At 54.4% G+C, this 21,399-nt stretch overlaps 1 protein-coding gene across 1 annotated transcript in view; it reads right to left on the reverse strand.

The window, feature by feature from the left end:
* Positions 1–21,399, reverse strand: part of miga1 (mitoguardin 1) — a 179,551-nt gene that overhangs the window by 18,299 nt on the left and 139,853 nt on the right. The window contains exons 10-12 of the mRNA XM_072510401.1: positions 17,863–17,935; positions 15,076–15,162; positions 10,045–10,143 (exon numbers count right to left, since the gene is read on the reverse strand). Of these exons, the coding sequence (XP_072366502.1) occupies positions 10,045–10,143; positions 15,076–15,162; positions 17,863–17,935 (259 nt within the window). The remainder of the gene's footprint in view (positions 1–10,044; positions 10,144–15,075; positions 15,163–17,862; positions 17,936–21,399) is intronic.

Consider the following 21,399-nt stretch of genomic DNA (forward strand, 5'->3'; position numbering starts at 1 on the left):
TCACCGTGTGAGCATGTGGTAGAATGTGTGTGCGTCCGTGTGTGCGTGGTAGAGTGTGTCCGTGTCCGTGTGTGTGTGTGGACATGTGGACTAGCCAAACCTACTCCCGGTCAAACCCTGACAAGCCAGCACACATTCATTCCAACATCCTTGCTGAAATCGTGCTCAGCTCCCAGTGATAAAAGATCAGGATCTAACTCACCAAGCTATTCAATCAAATACAAGCATTGTTTACTTGTGGTGTGCTGAAAAAGCTTAACATATTTGTATAAATACAAAAAAAACCCGATTAAAATATATTATACGATACAGACCAAAGTGTACTGACCATCATGACATGGAGGAACATCCAAGAATAGATTTCTCTGATCTCAAGGATCAAGCAACGTGACCAATTCAAAAACAAATTTCGTGGGATTTTCCACCCCCATCCCCCCCACCCCCCACCCCCAGCGTGTTGGCCACTGGCAGGATCAATGGGTTACTGTCGATGGGTTTTCTCGTCGTTCCTGTGGTGATATGCATCACTGTAAATACACAAGGGGTCAATGTAAATACACTACGACTAAGTAAACACTAGAGGGAGCACCAGAGATGTCATGACATGCAGACATACAGCTAATGAACACATAGAATAGGATATGACCAATGGGCAGTCAAGACACTCAGAGGTGACACTACCACAAGGGGGTATTACACAACCGATATATAAGGACAGGGCACACATGCTCTGTCTCTTTCCACAGTCGACACTTAGAGAGTAGGACAGGGGCAGATCAGAAGCATCACACCCACCACGTGGCTTAGAGCAGACTGGTTAGTTAGACTGGGTTACTGCAGCAAGATTAGCAGGAGAGTCGAACTCATAGAGAACTGTGCTAATGGTTCAATAAATCACATTGAACTTACTTCAAAGTCTGGAGTATCTTTTGGTCAAAGCTGCATCGAGTTGCAGCCTGTGTTATTGCAGAGTACATAACGCAACAGTTCCCACCCTCTGCTGCCGGGAAGCCCGTGCTGGAGCTTCCTATCGTTGGGACCGTCTCTTCCAGAATGACAGCCCGCTTGCCTTCCAATCACAATTTATAATCCCCCTGAACAGGTGGCGAAGACTGAGGATTAAAATCTCACCTCAGTTGCATATTTGCTCAGTGAAATGGAAAAATGAAAATCGCTTCTTGTCACGAGTAGGCTTCAAATGAAGTTACTGTGCAAAGCCCCTAGTCGCCACATTCCGGCGCCTGTTCGGGGAGGCTGTTACGGGAATTGAACCGTGCTGCTGGCCTGCCTTGGTCTGTTTTCAAAGCCAGTGATTTAGCCCTGTGCTAAACAGCCTCATTCAGTGGAGCACAGACGCAGCAACTGGACCAGCTTGTTCTTACGGCGGAGTTGCAGAAGTCGCAAAAGACAAAGTTCCATCAATTGAATATATGAGGACCGGCCTTATTCTGGAATATTCCTTTCAGTGCTTTTCTATTCCTGGCCAAGATGGTGCATCCCTGACAGAAATTTGAACAATCCAACACATCCATGCTCTTAATGAGCTTCGCAGATGTCTCCGCCAGGTAATGCAGCGAGCAGCTGACTATATAGACCAGAGATTCATTTAGCCTTTTCAGGCCAGGCTGCAGATGAGGTGTGCCAACTGGTTTCAGTATCCCAGGGTAACGGGGGTGGATTATCAACTTGGGCTCATGTCCCTGATCTCGAGCCAAAGACCCCTTTTGGACGAGCGTCCATATGTGGCCATCGGGTGAGGATTACTGAACATTTGAGTAACTCGTTGACCCTACAATAGGAGGAGGTCTTGTGGCAGAGTGGGTAGCATTCCTGCCTCCCAGCGAGAAGCTCACCCCAAGACCTGATGGCCATGGAATGTGCGTTCAAAGCACAACCAAACAGATTGATTATCAACCGGCAAATCCTTCCAACACACACCAATGGCAGGCTGTAAGATTCCTGGTCAGCTATATGCTGGAAAGAAGGTTGGAGCCGCTACCATCACTATCCATAGCTCCTGACTACAACATGCCTGTAAAAGTGTGTGTTGCCATAGCAACTTCATATTTGGAGAACGGTTTCCACAACTTTGTTTGTGGGGCAAGTATAATGAAGCGTCTTTTTTAAGTTGAGCATACTTCCTACTCCTCCTCATTTCCAACTTGTAGCTATTTACACATTATGTTAAAATAATCTTCAGTAGGATGGGGGCTTCGTCTCCACGAACCTTACTTCTTGCATTCACAAATTATGGTTCCAATTTTAGCATTTACCATTCAAAATTCCAATTTGCCTTTGATGGGAGGTCTTGTGGCTCCGCAGGTAGTGTCCCAGCCTCTGAAGCAGAAGCTCCGGATTCAAGTCCCACTCCAGGACATGCTGGTGATGGGAGGGTTTTTAATGGAAGGAGTGATAATTAGCCTGCTAACCCCTCCCCAAAAAGGAGGAGAACAGGTGTGTGTAAAAGGTATGAATGAAACAACAATTCAACTTTGCTATGTCAACAGTCACAGTGTAGTTGCAGGTTCTGGTCACTAGATGGCCTTGTGAGACAAGTCAATGATGTCTCTCCTAATTCTTGTTGGCAACATGTTTACTAAAACTTGACGGGCGGGATTCTCCACTCCCGCGCCGAAGCCCCCACGCCGTCGTGAACGCCGTCGAGGTTCACGACGGCACAAAACGGCCCCTATCCCGACCGATTCAGGGCCCGATAATGGGCTAGGAGCGGGGCCGCGTCATCTACACGCGGCAGGCCTTGTCGCCGCGTAAAGGCGGCGCCGCATACATGACGTGGCCGGCGCCGCATACATGACGTGGCCGGCGCCGCATAACTGGCATCACCCGCGCATGCACGGGTTGGCCGGCGCCAACACGCGCATGCGTGGTTGCCGTCCTCTCCGAGTCTGCCCCGCAAGAAGATGTCTGACGGATCTTGCGGGGCCACGGAAGGAAGGAGGTCCTCCTTCAGAAAGGAAGGAAGGTCACCCCACATTTGAGGTACCCCCCGGCGCAGGATCCCCCACTGGCCGCCCCCCCCCCCCAGCGTTCCCGCGCTGTTCCCGATGGCAGCGACCAGGGGCGTCATTCTCCGACCCCCCAGAGGGTCGGAGAATGTCCGTTGGCCGCCATGAATCCCACCCCCACCGGTTGCCGAAGTCTCCGAAGGGAGAAAAGTCGGCGGGGCATTAATGGCGCCGCTGCCGCGGAGAATGTCACGGGTCTGCGCAAGGCAGCCGATTTTCGGCCTGCTGATATTCTCCCTTCCGGATGGGCCGAAGTCCCGTCGATGTGATGACCGTTCACGTCGACGTGAATCAAACCTCCTTTTCAATGTAAAGGAGGTTTGTAAACTCCAGGCGTGAGCCTGGAGCACCAACCCGGTGCTCCAGGCTCACGCCGACCAGCGTGGAGGTGAGTGACGGCCTGGGGGGTTGGCTCTGGGCAGGAAATGGCGTGGCCGCAGACTGATTGCATGAGGAGAGGTGTGTCTCGGGTTGTGTGTGTGTGTGTGCGGCGGGGGGGGGGGTGGTTAGAGTAGGCTGGGCTCCGGGGGAGTGCCGGGAGGGGGTCCGTGCCGGGGTGGAGGTTGGGGGGGGGGGTCCGTGCCGGGGTGGAGGTTGGGGGGGGGTCCGTGCTGGGGTGGAGGTTGGGGGGGTCCGTGCCGTGCCGGGGTGGAGGTTGGGGGGGGTACGTGCCGGGGTGGAGGTTGGGGGGGGGGGTCCGTGCTGGGGTGGAGGTTGGGGGGGGTCCGTGCTGGGGTGGAGGTTGGGGGGGGGGGTCCGTGCCGTGCCGGGGTGGAGGTTGGGGGGGGTCCGTGCTGGGGTGGAGGTTGGGGGTTGGGGGGGGTCCGTGCTGGGGTGGAGGTTGGGGGTTGGGGGGGGGGGGTCCGTGCTGGGGTGGAGGTTGGGGGGGGGTCCGTGCCGTGCCGGGGTGGAGGTTGGGGGTTGGGGGGGTCCGTGCTGGGGTGGAGGTTGGGGATTGGGGGGGGGTCCGTGCCGGGGTGGAGGTTGGGGGGGGGGTCCGTGCCGGGGTGGAGGTTGGGGGTTGGGGGGGGGTCCGTGCTGGGGTGGAGGTTGGGGGGGGGGGGTCCGTGCTGGGGTGGAGGTTGGGGGGGGTCCGTGCTGGGGTGGAGGTTGGGGGTTGAGGGGGGTCCGTGCTGGGGTGGAGGTTGGGGGGGTCCGTGCTGGAGTGGAGGTTGGGGGGGGTCCGTGCTGGGGTGGAGGTTCGGGGTTGGGGGGAGGGGTCCGTGCCGAGGAGGGGGGTGGGAGGGCAAGTGAGTTGGTCCACCTGGCCAGGTGCCAGCCTCCAACAGTTGGACCCATGCGGTCCATGCCACCTGGCTGGGGGGAGGAGGGGATATGGGCAATGATGACATGTCGTCGTTCCCCTCCCCCCCACCAGGCCGTCATGTTTTCAGATCATCCAGCGATGTTAGCCGCCGTGGTGGCAGCCGCTCATGTCTATGTTGCCCTGGATGAGGAGGAGGAGGAGGAGGAGGAGCGTGCCAGAGAGGCGGCGCAGGCTGCCGCAGAGGGGCAGGTGGCAGCCGCCCAGGCTGGAGGGACACCTGACCGACAGGACGAGGAGGGGGAGGAGGACGTCGCGGCCCCACGGCAACGGGGGCACCCGAGGGCGTCCCGTGTGTACCGGCCCCGGCAGTCATACCAGGACCTCAAGGACCGGGAATGCAGGAGGAGACTCCGGATGAGCCGGGAAACCGTGGCACACATCTGCCACCTGCTGGCACACCTGTCACCGCGTGGCACTGGCGGGGGACACCCTCTCCCCGTGTCCGTCAAGGTTACGGTGGCCCTGAACTTTTCTGCAACGGGGTCATTCCAGGCACCGAGTGGGGACCTGTCCGGCATATCGCAGACATCGGTGCATCGGTGCATCCGGGCAGTGACAGATGCCCTATATGCCATGGCGCACCGCTACATCCGCTTCCCCGTGGACCGGGCCAGCCAAGATGCCCGGGCCGTGGGCTTCTCTGCCGTGGCCGGGTTCCCCATGGTCCAGGGCGCGATCGATGGGATGCACGTCGCCGTGCGGCCACCTGCAGATAACAGGGCCATGTTCACTAATAGGAAGGGGACCTATTCGATGAACGTACAGGTGGTCTGCGACCACCGCATGATGATCCTGCACGTCTGCGCCCGTCACCCAGGCACTGTACACGACTCATTCGTGTTGTCGCGGTCATCCATCCCCGGCATGTACGAGGGACGCCATCCCCGGCTGAGGGGCTGGTTGCTGGGCGACAGGGGCTACCCATTGCGATCGTGGCTGATGACGCCTATACGGAGGCCACGCAATGAGGCGGAGAACCGCTACAATGATGCCCATGTAGCGACAAGGGGAGTGATCGAGAGGTGCTTTGGCGTGCTGAAGATGCGTTTCAGGTGACTGGACCTCTCTGGGGGCGCCCTCCAGTATCGGTCAGATAGGGTCGGCCGCATCATTGTGGTGTGCTGCGTCCTGCACAACATAGCCCAGCAGAGGGGCGATGTGCCGCAGGCAGAGGAGGGCGGAGTGGAGGAGCAGCAGGAAGAGGCACAGTCCTCCCCAGATGAGGGGGATGGGGGCAATGGTCAGGGCAGACGGGGTAGACACAGGCTGGTGGCTGTCCACCGTTACCGGCTGGCCCAGCGGGCACGGGACAGACTGATAGACGCCCGCTTCACTGACTAGATGGGCGTGGGAATCGGGTAGTATGGCCACAGACCGCACACCATGGCAACAGCCGACCACCCACACCCCCCACCCATCCACCCACCCAGCACCCTCACACCCCTCCCCAACCCCACCCACCCCACCCGCATGCACACCACCCCCCCCTCCCCATTGCCAATCCACCTGCGGCACAACGGGCCGGGCTCACACAGTTGCGGGTGGACGCGTGTCTATCGCAGGCCATGGAGGATGATGACAACCCACCCTGCGTTGAACTCCTGGCTCTACATCGTTGGACTATGTCTGACCCGTGGCCACAGTACCACCATCCACCCGAACCATCCCTGCATGCGGCTGTGACACTGCAGCGCATGGTCCCGTCCTCTGCCCGGGGGATGTTGATGGCGGCCCAGGGGGAAGGGGGCAGACTCACCTGGGGCTGAGGTAAGATCACCCCTCACACACACACTTGCGCTCAACGTACATGACACCCCCGCACGCTTTGGACAGAGCACAAAGGCAGCTTCGGTAGGTGCAACATTGACTTTAATAACCAAAGGAGTTCATGCACGTGCCCTAGCCCCTAAAACTCATCTGTGCCCTGCACCCGATCCAACTTACTCAGTGTCTAATTGTTTGGCCTTACGGGCCCTTTGACTACGTCTACGTGGTTCCCCAGACGGTACAGCAGAACTGGAGGTGGACTCCTGTGATTACTGCCCTCTGACACTGGATCCCTTTGGCGGCCGTTTCCTGGGGCGTCCTGGCCTAGATGGGCCAGGCTGCGGCCCGGGCGACTGGGATGACGAGCTGCCAGCCTGTCCTGCCCGTTGCCCACCCGATGCACCTGGGACGGAAGGGAGGGAGTCCGAGGTGTCGCGGTGTACCGGGACCTCCCCTACAGAGGGAGCCGGGACGGACCACACCACCTCCTCCCCCCTCGGGGTGCCCGATGGCCCCCAGGCCTCTACATGGGTGGGGGATGCGAACGGACTGGCCATCCGACGCCCCCCCGACATCTGGCGCTGCCAGTCCTGGAGGCCCGTGCTGGTATCGACAGGGGTCTCCAGGTTTGCAGCCATGGAGCCCAGGGGGTTGGCAAACCCTGTCTGTGACTGTGCGACGCCGGCTCGCACATGGCCACTGGCGCCGATGCCCTCAGCGATGGCCTGCAGAGACTGGGCCATGGCCTGCTGAGACTGGGCCATGGCCTGCAGAGACTGGGCTATGGCGTTGAGCGCCTCTGCCATCTGGCGCTGGCACTGGCTCATGGCCTCCTGTGAGAGGGCAGCCATTTCCTGGGACACAGACGCCGCCTGCACGGAAGGCCCCAGGCCTCGCAAACCGTTCCCCATGTCTGACACCGTCGCACCCATTGCCTCCACCGCGGACGCCACCCGTGCGGTGTCAGCCTGGGTGGCACGCATGACCGGCACCACTCCCAGCTCCTGGACGCGGGTGGACTCCTCCACCTGCGACCGCAGCTGCCGCAAGCCGCCCGTCACCCTCTTCGCTCGTCTCCGGGTCGGTGGTTGCATCGGATCTATGTGTGGGTGTGGTAACTGCAGGAACCCGGGATCCATCTGGGCGGCAGATGTTCGCTTGGGCTGGGCTGCCCTCCGACCGCCCGGTCCCTCTGCTGCTCCTACCTCCACCTGCTGTACCGGGACGGCTGTGTTGTGCGCACCAGTGAGTGTACCAGACGCCTCATCACTCAAGTGCCCAACCGTGGTGAGTGTTTCTGCGATGGTGGAGGGTGTTGGTGACAGCAGTGGCGTTGTGTCGTGCTCTTCGTCCCACTCTGAGTCCATGGCACTTTGGGGTGGGGGTTCGTCTCCACCCATCCACTCTGAGTCACTGTCCGGTATTTCGTCTTCCTGGGTAGTGCTGTCCCGGGTAGGGGTGTCCTGGGTAGTGCTGTCCCGGGTAGGGGTGTCCTGGGTAGTGGTGTCCTGGGTAGTGGTGTCCTGGGTAGTGGTGTCCTGGGTAGTGGTGTCCTGGGTAGTGATGTCCTGGGTAGTGGTGTCCTGGGTAGTGGTGTCCTGGCTCGGATGTGACGGGGGCCTGTGGCTGCCCCCCTCGTCGCTGGGTGGTCGCTCCCGCACGTGACGGGGGTGTCGTCTCCCTGTTGCTCCAGGTCGCTCCGTCTCCCGTGGTGTGCGAGGGGCATCCTGCGGGCGTCGCATACTGGAGGGTGCGGGTCTCTCCGTCTCCTGTGGTCTCCGAGGGGCATCCTGCGGGCGTCGCATGCTGGAGGGTGCGGGTCTCACCGTCTCCTGTGGTCTCCGAGGGGCATCCTGCGGGCGTCGCATGCTGGAGGGTTCGGGTCTCTCCGTCTCCTGTGGTCTCCGAGGGGCATCCTGCGGGCGTCGCATGCTGGAGGGTCCGGGTCTCTCCGTCTCCTGTGGTCTCCGAGGGGCATCCTGCGGGCGTCGCATGCTGGAGGGTGCGGGTCTCTCCGTCTCCTGTGGTCTCCGAGGGGCATCCTGCGGGCGGTCTGCATCTGCGGGGATGGGTGCCTGGACGTTTGGTCCTGCGATACACAATGAAGCATGCATGGTTAGACATCAGGCAGTGATCAGGTGATACGGGGGAGGGGGATATAGGGGAGGGGGGATATGGGGACGGGCTGTTGGTGGCTCACTTGCTCGTGGGGCCCCGACCTCTGCATCAGCAACCTCCCGGTCCTCAGGTCCGCCAGCCAGTTCCAGGGCCCTTTCCTCGTGTACGGTCAGTGGCCTCTCATCAGCGGGCCCTCCTCCAGTCCTCACATGCTCCCTATTGTTGTGTGCGCGCTTCTCCTGTGGGGGGGGGGGGCAGGGGTAAAAGGCAACAGTGTTAGGCAGGTATATGAATGCACGCCATCGGTTGCGCGTGCATTGCAGAGGTTAAGGTTAGGGCTGGATTCACTTGGGGATATGGGGGAGGGGGGGGATATGGGGGAGGGGGGGATATGGGGGAGGGGGGATATGGGGGAGGGGGGGATATGGGGGAGGGGGGATATGGGGGAGGGGGGATATGGGGGAGGGGGGATATGGGGGAGGGGGGATATGGGGGAGGGGGGATATGGGGGAGGGGGGATATGGGGAGGGGGGGATATGGGGGAGGGGGGGATATGGGGGAGGGGGGATATGGGGGAGGGGGGATATGGGGGATATGGGGGAGGGGGGATATGGGGGAGGGGGGGATATGGGGGAGGGGGATATGGGGGATAGGGGGAGGGGGGATATGGGGGAGGGGGGATATGGGGGAGGGGGGATATGGGGAGGGGGGGATATGGGGGAGGCTCACCCTGCCTGCTCTGACGAGGTCGTTCACCTTCTTGTGGCACTGGGTGCCTGTCCGTGGTGTCAGGGCCACAGCGGTGACGGCCTCTGCCACTTCCCTCCACAGACGCCGGCTGTGGTGTGGGGCAACTCTGCGGCCGTGCCCGGGATACAGGGCGTCCCTCCTCTGCTCCACCGCGTCCAGGAGCGCCTCCACATCGCGTGACTCGAACCTCGGGGCTGAGCGACGGCCAGCCATCCAGTCAGGTGTTGCGGTCGGGTGTTCCGGTTGAGTGGGGGGGAGCAGCGCGGCCTTATGAGCCGTCACGCCGCGCAGCGCGTATGACGCTGCACGGCGTGAACCACTGCGCAAGCGCGGATCCCGTTACGTCGCTGCTAGCCCATTTCGGGCCGGAGACTATCGACTCATTTTTCCGACGTGACGCAAGTCGGATTTGCGCCGTTTTTTGCGCCGATCGGCGGACTTTCCGCCGACAACGGAGAATTTCGCCCCAGGTGTGGACGGCGCCGGGGGGAACCCGCCGTTTTGGGCTGGCTGCTCGGCCCATCCGGGCCTGAGAATAGCAGGGGTGCCGGAGAATCGCCATTTTGGGTGTCTCGGGCGATTCTCCGGCCTGCGGTCCGCGGAACTCGACCGGGCCGATCCTGTCCCTTGGGAGAATCGCGGGAGGGCGTTGGACCGGCGTCGCGGGAAATTTTGGCGGCCCAGGCAATTCTCCCAACCGGCGCGGGAGTGGAGAATCGCATCCGACATATTTGCAAGACAGGGTGGTGAATGGCTTGGGGTGGAGGAGAGGGGAAGGGGGGGGGTTTGGGGGGGATCTTGAAGGTGTGGTGTTCCCAGGTATCTGCTGTCTGTCCTTCAGGGTTGTTGAGGCAATTGTTGCTGCTCCCTTTCTGAATGAGAAATACACCAAAATACCATTGTTGCCAAACAAATGATGACCAGGTAAAAGGCAATAGTTTAACCAAATGTTCCCAAAGGGTATGCCTGCACAAGTTGGACTTTCACACACCTGGTATACTTACGCAATTATGCAGTTCCCACTTCGCAGCCTTTCTCATTACTTTACAGACTCACCCCTCGTGTCGCAAGTTCTCGCTCGGTTGTCTCCCAATGATCAGTTTCCTGCAGAAAGTGCATCATCTCCTCAAAGACCTCCTCAAACCTTTTTGGACTCTAGAAAAATCGGGGAAACATTTAAATTAGTCCTCACTATTTTGAGTTGCACAATATTTTTCACCCTGCTGGGGTTTTTGCCGAGTCCCTGAAGACTTACACAGACGGAGGTGAACACAATGGGCGAGATTCTCCTGCAACGGGCCCGTCGGCGCCAGGAGCGGCGCGAACCACTCCGGCGTTGGGCCGACTGGAAGGTGCGGAATCCTCCGCACGTCCGGGGGCTAGGCCGGCAGCGGAGGGGTGGTGCCGTGCCAACCAGCGCCGAAGGGCCGGCGCGAGTTGGCGCATGCGCAGGACCGCCGGCGTGGTTCCGCGCATGCGCAGACCGGCCGGCGTGTTTCCTGCGCATGCGCAGGGGGGTTTCTTCTCCGCGCCGGCTATGGCGGAGCCGTACAGAGGCCGGCGCAGAAGAAAAGAGTGCCCCCTCGGCACAGGCCCGCCCGCAGATGGGTGGGCCCAGATCGTGGGCCAGGCTACCATGGGGTCCCCCTGGGGCCAGATCCCCCCGCGTCCCCCTGAGGACTCACCTAGCCGGCCTACAAGCCAGGTCCCGCCGTGATGGACGATGTCCATTTCAAGCCGGCAGGATTGGCCAGGAAACAACGGCCGCTCGGCCCATCGGTGCCCGGAGAATTGCCGGGGAGGCCGCTGTCAACGGCCCCCGACCGGAGCGGCGTCAACCCCGCCCGCAAACCAGCGTCGGAGAATACGGCATCCGGCGTCTGAGCGGTGGGGCAGGGTTCACCCCCCCCCCCCCCCCCCGGGGATTCTCCGACCCGACCCGAGCCCAATGTGTCTCATCTTGACTGTGCGAAAATGTAAAATGGACAATAGTGAATCCCCAGCACATTTACACAGAATCACAGTATTACGATCCTGGACCAGGCCCCAACAGTGGCTAGGATACTGGACAGAAACCCCAATCCTGTATTTTAATTGTGTTAGACTGAGAGGACAGGACACCAGAAGTCGTTTCACAAAAAATAGGGATATGTTATATTAAAACAAACTTTATTACTAACACAGCATTAAAATATCTTCAACATCACACAAGAAAATAGTTTACAATTACCCCTTAAACAATGCTAATCAACACAGTGACACAATAACCCTTAACTTATTCTCACTCAAATATCAAAACCATCTCAGGTCCCAATCCACTTTTAAATACAGTTAGCAGACTCAAGAATACTTGTCGTAAAGAGATGCCTTGGACACTCCACTTTGAGAAAGAGAGATCTTTTGTGACTGCTTGAGAGTGAGAGACCTGACCCCCTGTCAGAATAATGCAGAACCTCTGGCTGTATTTCTTCAGAAACCTTCTCAGCTCACCTTCCTGTCAAAAGCTAACCCTGAAACCGCAACATCTGACTGACCCCTGGCTCCTCCTATTAATTACACCATCTTACTAAACTGAACACAATGTCTCTAATTATCTACTCTGCAGGGTACCCTCTTAAATATAAATAAAAGTCCATTAGCCCAAACTTTTACGATGCTTTAATTGCACATCTGGCTCCAAAATCCTTAGCTGTCTTGCAACCAGGACTTTTAAAAACACTACTGCAGCAGTCACACACTAACCCAGAAAACATGTCTGCAGCGGTCATACACGCACTAATCCAGGTTTTAACCCTTACAGCACCAAATACTTTTAACACAATATATCTGAAAAGAAAATTAACAAAGTAGCTACAAATTGGTCGGCATCTGGCATGAGGACATCGCGTTAACTTTCCATGGTCTCCGGTTTCCAGCAGTATCTCTCTGTGAAGGTTTTCAGCTGTGGCTCCTGCATCATGGGGAGGATGTTGAAGGATCAGAACCTGCTCCCAGCCTCGAACACACAATCCGGGCTTACACTCCAGCCCTGTACTCAGGTAGCGCTGCACTGTCAGATGCTCAGTTTTTAGGTAACAACGTCTTGCATTTATGTAGCACCTCTAATGTGGTAAAGCATCCCGAGGCGCTTAACGAGAGCGATATCACACTTTTGACATCCAGCCACGGGAGGAGCTATTCGGAAAGCTGACCAAAAGTTTGATTGTAGAGGTAGGTTTTAAGGAGCGTCTTAAAGGAAGTCGAGGTGGGGGGGGGGGGGGAGAAGTTTAGGGAGGGAATTCTGGAGATTAAGGCCCAGGTAGCTCCAAGCATCACCGTCAGTGTGGTGTAATTAAGATCAGGGATGTGCAAGAGGACAGAATTGGAACTCCCCAGAAGTCTCAAAGACCTCCAGGGCTAAAGGAGAAAGGGAGGGGTGAGGCCATGAAAACAATGGTAAGGATTTAAAAATTGAGGGACTGTTGCTCTGTTGCTCAGGATTCCGCTGCAGTATCTGAAGAGCCGAGAGATTTCCATTGGGACGAACCAACTAACATCACCAAAGGTCAAATTCACCGGCTGTTCAGCCCGTTGCTGGAGGGATGTCTTTGCGACAGCGAGATTGAACGTATCTCAGTTATGGGCGACACGGTGGCACAGTGGTTAGCACTGTTGCTTCACAGCTCCAGTGTCCCTGTTTCGATTCCTGGCTTGGGTCACTGTCTGCGCGCAGTCTGCACATCCTCCCCGTGTGTGCGTGGGTTTCCTCCGGGTGCTCCGGTTTCCTCCCACAGTCCAAAGACGTGCAGGTTAGGTGGATTGGCCATGATAAATTGCCCTTTGACCAAAAAGGTGAGGTTGGGTTACGGGGATAGGGTGGAGGTGTGGGCTTAAGTGGGGCGCTCTTTCCAAGCGCCGGTGCAGACTCGATGGGCCAAATGGCCTCCTTCTGCACTGTAAATTCTATGTTTCTACGAATGTAGGAAAGAACTCGATTTACAACCGGTGATTTATCAATCGCCCTTGTTCATCCACAAGGCACAAGTCAGGACTGCGATGGAATTTTCTCAACCCGTCTAGATTGTACAACACTCTGGAAGCTTGGTGCTATCTATCTGTTTGGCTAGGGGAATGTGGAATATGGGTGAACACATAATGGGAGTGCTTTGGTAATGTGAAAGTGGGTGGTGAATCATGGATATCAGAAGCATGAATGATGGCATGAGAATGATGGGAGGTTATGTCAAGGGAGTGAGAATAATAAGAGTATGGGTAATGCGAGTGATAACGAGGGAGTAGAATAGCATTATTGAGAGTAATGAAGTGTGGTTAACTGGAAAGATTACACATTGTTTGTCATTTTTATCAATGACCTAGAGGAAGGCGCAGAAGGGTGGGTGAGTAAATTTGCAGACGATACTAAAGTCGGTGGTGTTGTCGATATTGTGGAAGGATGTAGCAGGTTACAGAGGGATATAGATAAGCTGCAGAGCTGGGCTGAGAGGTGGCAAATGGAGTTTAATGTAGAGAAGTGTGAGGTGATTCACTTTGGAAGGAATAACAGGAATGCGGAATATTTGGCTAATGGTAAAGTTCTTGAAAGTGTGGATGAGCAGAGGGATCTAGGTGTCCATGTACATAGATCCCTGAAAGTTGCCACCCAGGTTGATAGGGTTGTGAACAAGGCCTATGGAGTGTTGGCCTTTATTGGTAGAGGGATTGAGTTCCGGTGTCGGGAGGTCATGTTGCAGCTGTACAGAACTCTGGTACGGCCGCATTTGGAGTATTGCGTACAGTTCTGGTCACCGCATTATAGGAAGGACGTGGAGGCTTTGGAGCGGGTGCAGAGGAGATTTACCAGGATGTTGCCTGGTATGGAGGGAAAATCTTATGAGGAAAGGCTGATGGACTTGAGGTTGTTTTCGTTGGAGAGAAGAAGGTTAAGGGGAGACTTAATAGAGGCATACAAAATGATCAGGGGGTTGGATAGGGTGGACAGTGAGAGCCTTCTCCCGCGGATGGATATGGCTGGCACGAGGGGACATAACTTTAAACTGAGGGGTAATAGATATAGGACAGAGGTCAGAGGTAGGTTCTTTACGCAAAGAGTAGTGAGGCCGTGGAATGCCCTACCTGCTACAGTAGTGAACTCGCCAACATTGAGGGCATTTAAAAGTTTATTGGATAAACATATGGATGATAATGGCATAGTGTAGGTTAGATGGCTTTTGTTTCGGTGCAACATCGTGGGCCGAAGGGCCTGTACTGCGCTGTATTGTTCTATGTTCTATTGGGAATGCGAGTGCGGACACTGGGACAGCATTAAATGGGACGGTGCAAATAATGGGAAAGAGTGAGCCAAATAATAGGAGCACGGATAATCAGAAAGGATGGATCGTGAATAGGGATAGCAGGAGTGGTCATGATCTAGCTGTGGAGACTGGGAGCATGGACAATAAAGCTTTCACGGATATTAGGAGCACACATAATGGGAGAGTGCAGATTAAAGGGGTGTAGCTAATCACGGAATCATAGAATTTACAGTGCCGAAGGAGGCCATTCGGCCCATCGAGTCTGCACCGGCTCTTGGAAAGAGCACCCGACCCAAGGCCAACGTGGGAGAGCGTGGCTGGTGGGAGAATGTGGATCTTGTTTGTGTGGATAATGGGTGTACAGATCATGGGAATGCGGAAAATGGGTGATGGTGGTTCATAGAACATAGAATCCATGCAGTGCAGAAGGAGGCCATTCGGCCCATCGAGTCTGCACCAACCTTTTTGAAGGAGCACCCTAACTAGGCTCACTCCTCTGCCCTGTGCCCGTAACCCCACCTCGCCTGCACATCTTTGGTTCGTGGTAGTCTGGATGACATTTGAGTGATGGATCAGCATAGATGGTGAGATTGCTGATGACGGAGAAGTGTGGAAAATGGGAATGATTGAAGTTCTACCAAAATCTCTGAGATAAACACTCAGGAAAATCACTCCCCCATTAGCACAGCTGTCATATGGTGAACAGTCCCCAGTTTTATTCATTTCAATATGGCAAGCGATGAGGATGTCCACAAAACATACAAACAATGCAACACAAATCAGTTAGAACTCATACCTTGTGTGCTTTTAACATAATTGCAGACAGAATCTTCCTTCCCACTTCGGCAAAAAACCTCCTATTTGTTACATCAGAAAGAATTACCTGCAAAGGTGGAGAAATTACTGTGAAATAACGACAAGATGCAGGTTTTAGACTTCGATTTCTAAGCTGTGGTGTTATTGAAGCACTGTGAATTTAGGCTTTCTGTTCTCTCCGAGTTCAGCTCAGTGTTAGCACTGCAGCCTGTAAATCACTTCCGACGCTCGCCCCACATGGGGAGGTTCCCAAGTGCCAGTGGTAAACATTGAAACATGGAAGATAAGGGCAGGGATAGGTCATTCAGCCCTTCGAGCCTGCTCCGCTATTCAAAGAACAAACAAAGAAAAGTACAGCACAGGAACAGGCCCTTCGGCCCTCCAAGCCTGCACCGACCATGCTGCCCGTCTAAACTAAAATCTTCTACACTTCATGGGTCCGTATCCCTCTCTTCCCATCCTATTCATGTATTTGTCAAGATGCCCCTTAAAAGTCACTATCGTCCCTGCTTCCACCACCTCCTCCGGCAGCGAGTTCCAGGCACCCACAACTCTCTGTGTAAAAAACTTGGCTCGTACATCTCCTCTAAACCTTGCCCCTCGCACCTTAACCTGTGCCCCCTAGTAATTGACCCCTCTACCCACTCTGTCTATGGCCCTCATAATTTTGGAGACCTCTATCAGGTCGCCCCTCAACCTCTGTCGTTCCAGAGAGAACAAACCGAGTTTATTCAACCGTTCCTCATAACTAATGCCCTCCATACCAGGCAACATCCTGGTAAATCTCTTCTGCACCCTCTCTAAAGCCTCCTCATCCTTCTGGTAGTGTGGCGACCAGAATTGAACACTATACTCTAAGAGTGGCCTAACTAAGGTTCTATACAGCTGCAACATGACTTGCCAATTCTTGTACTCAATGCCCCGGCCAATGAAGGCAAGCATGCCGTATGCCTTCTTGACTACCTTCTCCACCTGTGTCGCCCCTTTCAGTGACCTGTGGACCTGTACACCTAGATCTCTCTGACTGTAAATACTCTTGAGGGTTCTACCATTTACTGTATATTCCCTACCTGTGTTAGACCTTCCAAAATGCATCACCTCACATCTGCCATCTCTCCGCCCAAGTCTCCAAACGATCTAAATCCGGCTGTATCCTCTGACAGTCCTCATCGCTCAATATGATCATGGCCAATCCTCTATCTCAACGCCATACACCTGCGCTCCCCCCTCACTCCTTGACACCTTTAGTGTCTGGAAATCTATCGATTTCCTTCTTCAATATATTCGTTGACTTGGCCTCCACAGCCTCCTGTGGTAGAGAATTTCAAGTTTCACCACCCTCTGAGTGAAGAAAATCCTACCCTGTATTTTGAGACGGTGAACCCTTGTTATAGACACCCCCCAGCCAGGGGAAACAACATTCCTGCATCCAGTCTATCCAGCCCTGTCAGAATGTCACATGTTTCAGTGAGATCCACTTCTAAACTCCGGTGAATCCGGTTTCCTCCCACAGTCCAAAGATGTGCAGGTTAGGTGGATTGGCCATGCTAAATTGTCCTTAGTGTTCAAAATTGCCCTTAGTGTTGGGTGGGGTAACTGGGTTATGGGGATAGGGTGGAGGTGTGGGCTTGGGTAGGGTGCTCTTTCCAAGAGCCGGTGCAGACTCGATGGGCCGAATGGCCTCCTTCTGCACTGTAAATTCTATGATTCTATGAATACAGGCCTAGTCGATCCAATCTCTCTTCATACGACAATCCTGCCATCCTGGGAATCAGTCTGGTGAGCTTCCGCTGCACTCCCTCAATGGCAAGTATATCCTTTCTTAGGTAAGGAGACCAAAACTGTACGTAGTACTCCAGGTCGGTCTCGCCAAGGGCCCCTGTACAATCACAGTAAAACATCCTTGCTCCTTGTCCTCAATTCCTCTTGCAATGAAGGCATTTGCCTTCCTGACTGCTTGCTGCATCAATGCCAGTGACGGTGGGAAGAGGCCCTCAGTTGACTTAATAGCGGGCGTTGGTAAAATGCCAGAGATGGGGGGGAAGGCAATGGGCAAACCATCTGCTGCCATCTCACATGATTTTACTAAATCGCCCCCCCCCCCCCCCCCACCCCCCACCCCATCCCAACTAGGCTCCCAGCATGCTCCCTGAGGCCTTGTAGTATCCCAGATCTTACCGCACAGAAGGAGGCAATCACTCACTGCGTTTAAACAAAAATATTCTCCTCATCTCTCCTTGGTTCTTTAGCCAATTATCTTAAATCTGCACTGTCTTCTTACCAGCCAGTGAAACAGTCTCAATCAAAACACCTCAGAATTTTGAACATCTCGATTAAATCTCCCCTTCTCTGGTCCAGGAAGAACAATCCCAACTTCTTCCAGCCTCAATGAAATGAAATGAAAATCGCTTATTGTCACGAATAGGCTTCAATGAAGTTACTGTGAAAAGCCCCTAGTCGCCACATTCCGGCGCCTGTTCGGGGAGGCTGGTACGGGAATTGAACCGTGCTGCTGGCCTGCCTTGGTCTGCTTTCAAAGCCAGCGATTTAGCCCAGTGAGCTAAACCAGCCCCTGAAGTCCCTCATCCTTCCCGGCATTCCAGCGAACCTCTCCTGAAATCTCTGCGAGGCCTCGGCATTCTTCCCGAAATGCAGTACCCAGAATGAGACACAACAACGCAGCTGAGGCCTAACCGGAGATTTAACAGCGATTTGAAAGATACTCATCCTTCGATATCAATTGACAGTTGAGTTCTGGCGATGTTACCTTGAAGGCCTGTCGCACGCAGTGTACCTTGGCCAGAAAATCAATGTCCCCAACACATTCCAACAACTCGGTCCTTTCAGTCAAAATGTAAGACAAAAAGAAAGTATTAAGACCTCATCAGTATTTTGTCGAAGATCTTTAAGAACAGAACTGGTTTATGTAACACTTGTCCATTTCAGGCCGCCCACTATCTACCGCACATTTGTCAGAAAATATTGGAAATAATATAACAGGGCCATTAGCCTCTATAAAGATGGTGTTACAGGACTATTAATGTTAATGCCTATTCAGTGTGGAGCTATACAAAATCCTGGCTGGAACACAGCTGGAGGACTATGATAAAAGCAAATTACTGCGGATGCTGGAACCTGAATCAGCATACTGGACAATCTCAGCAGGTCTGATAGCATCTGTGGAGAGAGAAGGGAGCTGACGTTTCGAGTCTGGATGAGTCTTTGTCGAAGCTGGAGCGAACTGCAGATGGGGTCAGGTTTATACGATTGTGGAGCGGTGGGGCTGGACAGGGGGCCACCGAGAGCTGGAGATTGACGGCGACGTCATGGTCAGAAAGGCAAAGGGAATGTAAATGGAGATGATTAAGGCTAAGAAGGGTGCAGGTAGTGGCACATAAAGAGATTAGAATGTGCTAATGGTGAGCAGTGTGTCAAAGGGCAAGTAGGAACAGATGGAGTGGCCAGGGAGGGAGGGGGAACGATGGTGAGGGAAAAACAGATCCGTTGAAGAAATGAAAATAAATTGATATAAATAAAAATGAGGTGAAGGTGGAGGAGCGAGGTCACAGTCTGAAGTTGCAGAACTTCATGTTAAGTCCGGAAGTGTCCAGTCGGAAGATGGAGTCTGGGCATTTCTGGGCACCACACCTTGCGAAGGATACTTTTGAGGGAGTGTAATTTAGATTAATTAGGATGATATCTGGATTCCAAGTTACAAGTTCCCTGAAGTTTAGACGGTCAAAGTCTTGATTTAAATTTTCAGATAAGAGTATTTCTGCTGGTGGGGAAATTAGGGACTAAGGGTCAAAGTCTAACTTTAGGGCTGGGCCTTTCAGGAACACAGTTAGGAAGAATTTGCACACACAGAGGACGGTAAAAAGTACAGAAAGTTCTTCCTCAAACACTAACTTAAAAAAAAAAAATTCAGAGTACCCAATTCATTTTTTCCAATTAAGGGGCAATTTAGCGTGGCCAATCCATCTATTCTGCACATCTTTGGGTTCTGGGGGCGAAACCCACGCAAACACGGGGAGAATGTGCAAACGCCAATCGGACGGTGACCCAGAGCCGGGATCGAACCTGGGACCTGAAAGCGGTGAGGCAGCAGTGCTAACCACTGCGCCACCGTGCAGCCCTTCCCTAAAAGATAACTGATGCTTCATCAATTGTTCATTTTAAATCTGATATTGGCAGGTTTACGGTCACCGGAGAAATGAAAGGAAATTGAGTTGGATTAAGTATCAGCCATTGAAAGGCAGAACAAGGCCCAAGGGGCTAAGTGACTTCCTCCTATTCCTATCTTCCTATGATGACATGCTTTATCAGGACCTGCTAGGGTGCAATCGACCCGAGATTAAAGCCAGCCGCAAGAGCACAGATTGAATCCTAACCTTTGATTCCATTCCCCTACTTGGCTAACATGCCCAATCCCTCGATTCCGGACTGTTTTACCACATTCTATTCACTTCCACTAGCCTAACACCAACTTCCATCACTACCACGCCCAATCGTCATGACTATAGAACATTACAGCGCAGTACAGGCTCTTCGGCCCTCGATACCTTACTGGTTGAGTTCTTCTAGCTTCTATAAGACTTCTAAGCACACCAGCCGCTCCCACAAATGGGTGCAACAGTGAGATTTCTGCTTAGAATACAGCACAACTAGGAGAAATTAGCAGAGGCCACACAGAGCAGGACAAGCTGCTGGAAGAGGGAGGTGAAAGGACTGGAGGAACCGGAGGAAGATGAAGAGAGGCTGCAACTGAGACTTTCTGCCTGGGCTCTATGTGGGGAGCGACTTTGGGTGAGGCCCCATTCGGCACAACCCATATTTCCCATTCGCACACCTCCGGTGGAATCTTACTGCCCTTGAAGATTTCTGGAGCTCAGGAGCACAAGTGGGTGCCCAACCCTGCTCCTGAAAATTGGCTCCACTTGTGTGATCACATGGGACGAGGCCAGTTCTGGCTCCCATCCAGCTGGGCCAACTTGCAGCAACGTCCTGCCGGCAGAGCCAGCAGGCGAGGTGGGTGCTTCAGTTGGCGGGAAAATGCAAGAGTGCCTCAAGGTGGAGCTTTTTTAAAAATTCATTCATGGGATGTGAGCATCGCTGGCTGGGTCAGCATTTATTGCCCACCTTGAGGGCATTTAAGAGTCAACCAGATTGCTGTGGGTCTGGAGTCACATGTAGGCCAGACCAGGTAAGGATTTCCTTCCCTAAAGGACATTAGTGAACCAGGTGGGTTTTCACGACAATCGACAATGGTTTATGGTGACCGTTTAATTCCAGATTTTTATTGAATTCACATTTCACCATCTGCAGTGGCGGGATTCGAACCTGGATCCCCAGAGCATTACCCTGGGGGGGGGGCCTCCTCCACAGGTTGGCGCTCGGCGACGTTGGGTGGACGAAGAGCTGTCAGGAGGCCACCTCCCACCACCTGCAGGGTCTTGTCTGCAGAATGGGGCCTATTCTGGTTAGATCCTGATGGGACCCCCCACCTGGACCCAGGTTAATTGCCCACCAGCGCCAGGCGGGCAGTGTCGTGTGCTGCCCACCTGCCTCTGTCAAGGTCGGGAAAGGTGGGACAGTGTCGACCTGCCGACCCTCTGGAGACCTTTCGGGATCTCCCTCCCGGCCCCGCCTCCGCAGGTTAGTAAAGTTCCTGTAAACTTACCCTATTTTTTTTCCCTCTGTCGCTGACATAAAATAAATGCGACTACAAAATAAGCATTCCACTCCCAATTTATCAATGAAACCGTGCCATATTCCTTTCAAGTGCAAATCACCCCGTGCATTCCCTCAGGACATCTGCCTTTGTCTGTACTGGTGTTTCTACACAGTGCTGCTCCATTGGTTGCTGGAAGGTTGCAGGTTCTCATTGGTGGAGACTGCTGACGACCTTGGACAATGGCCTCATGCAGCTCTTTGCCTTGAGGGTGCAACTCAGCAAGGGCGGCGACAGATTGGGCAGTAAGACAACTGCAAAGGGACAGGTGCAATGGCCGGAGGATGAATTCTGTCTCCCTGGGAGGGGACGGCAGGCACGTGCTGACAGTCCCTCAGCCATGTGTTGGAGGACAGGCTCCTGGATGGCTGCCACTTCCCTGCAGGCCCCCATTGAGCACTGGTATCATAGAATCCCTACAGGGCAGAAGGAAGCCATTCGGCCCATCGAGTCCGTACCGACCCTCCGAAAGAGCACCCTACCCGTGTCCGCTCCCCCGTCCTGTCCGAATCCCCTTAACTCCACCTAACCTTTGGACATGAAGGGGCAATTTAGCATGGCCAATCCACCTCA

This window comes from Scyliorhinus torazame, chromosome 7, assembly GCF_047496885.1.
Source record: "Scyliorhinus torazame isolate Kashiwa2021f chromosome 7, sScyTor2.1, whole genome shotgun sequence".
Lineage (NCBI taxonomy): Eukaryota > Metazoa > Chordata > Chondrichthyes > Carcharhiniformes > Scyliorhinidae > Scyliorhinus > Scyliorhinus torazame.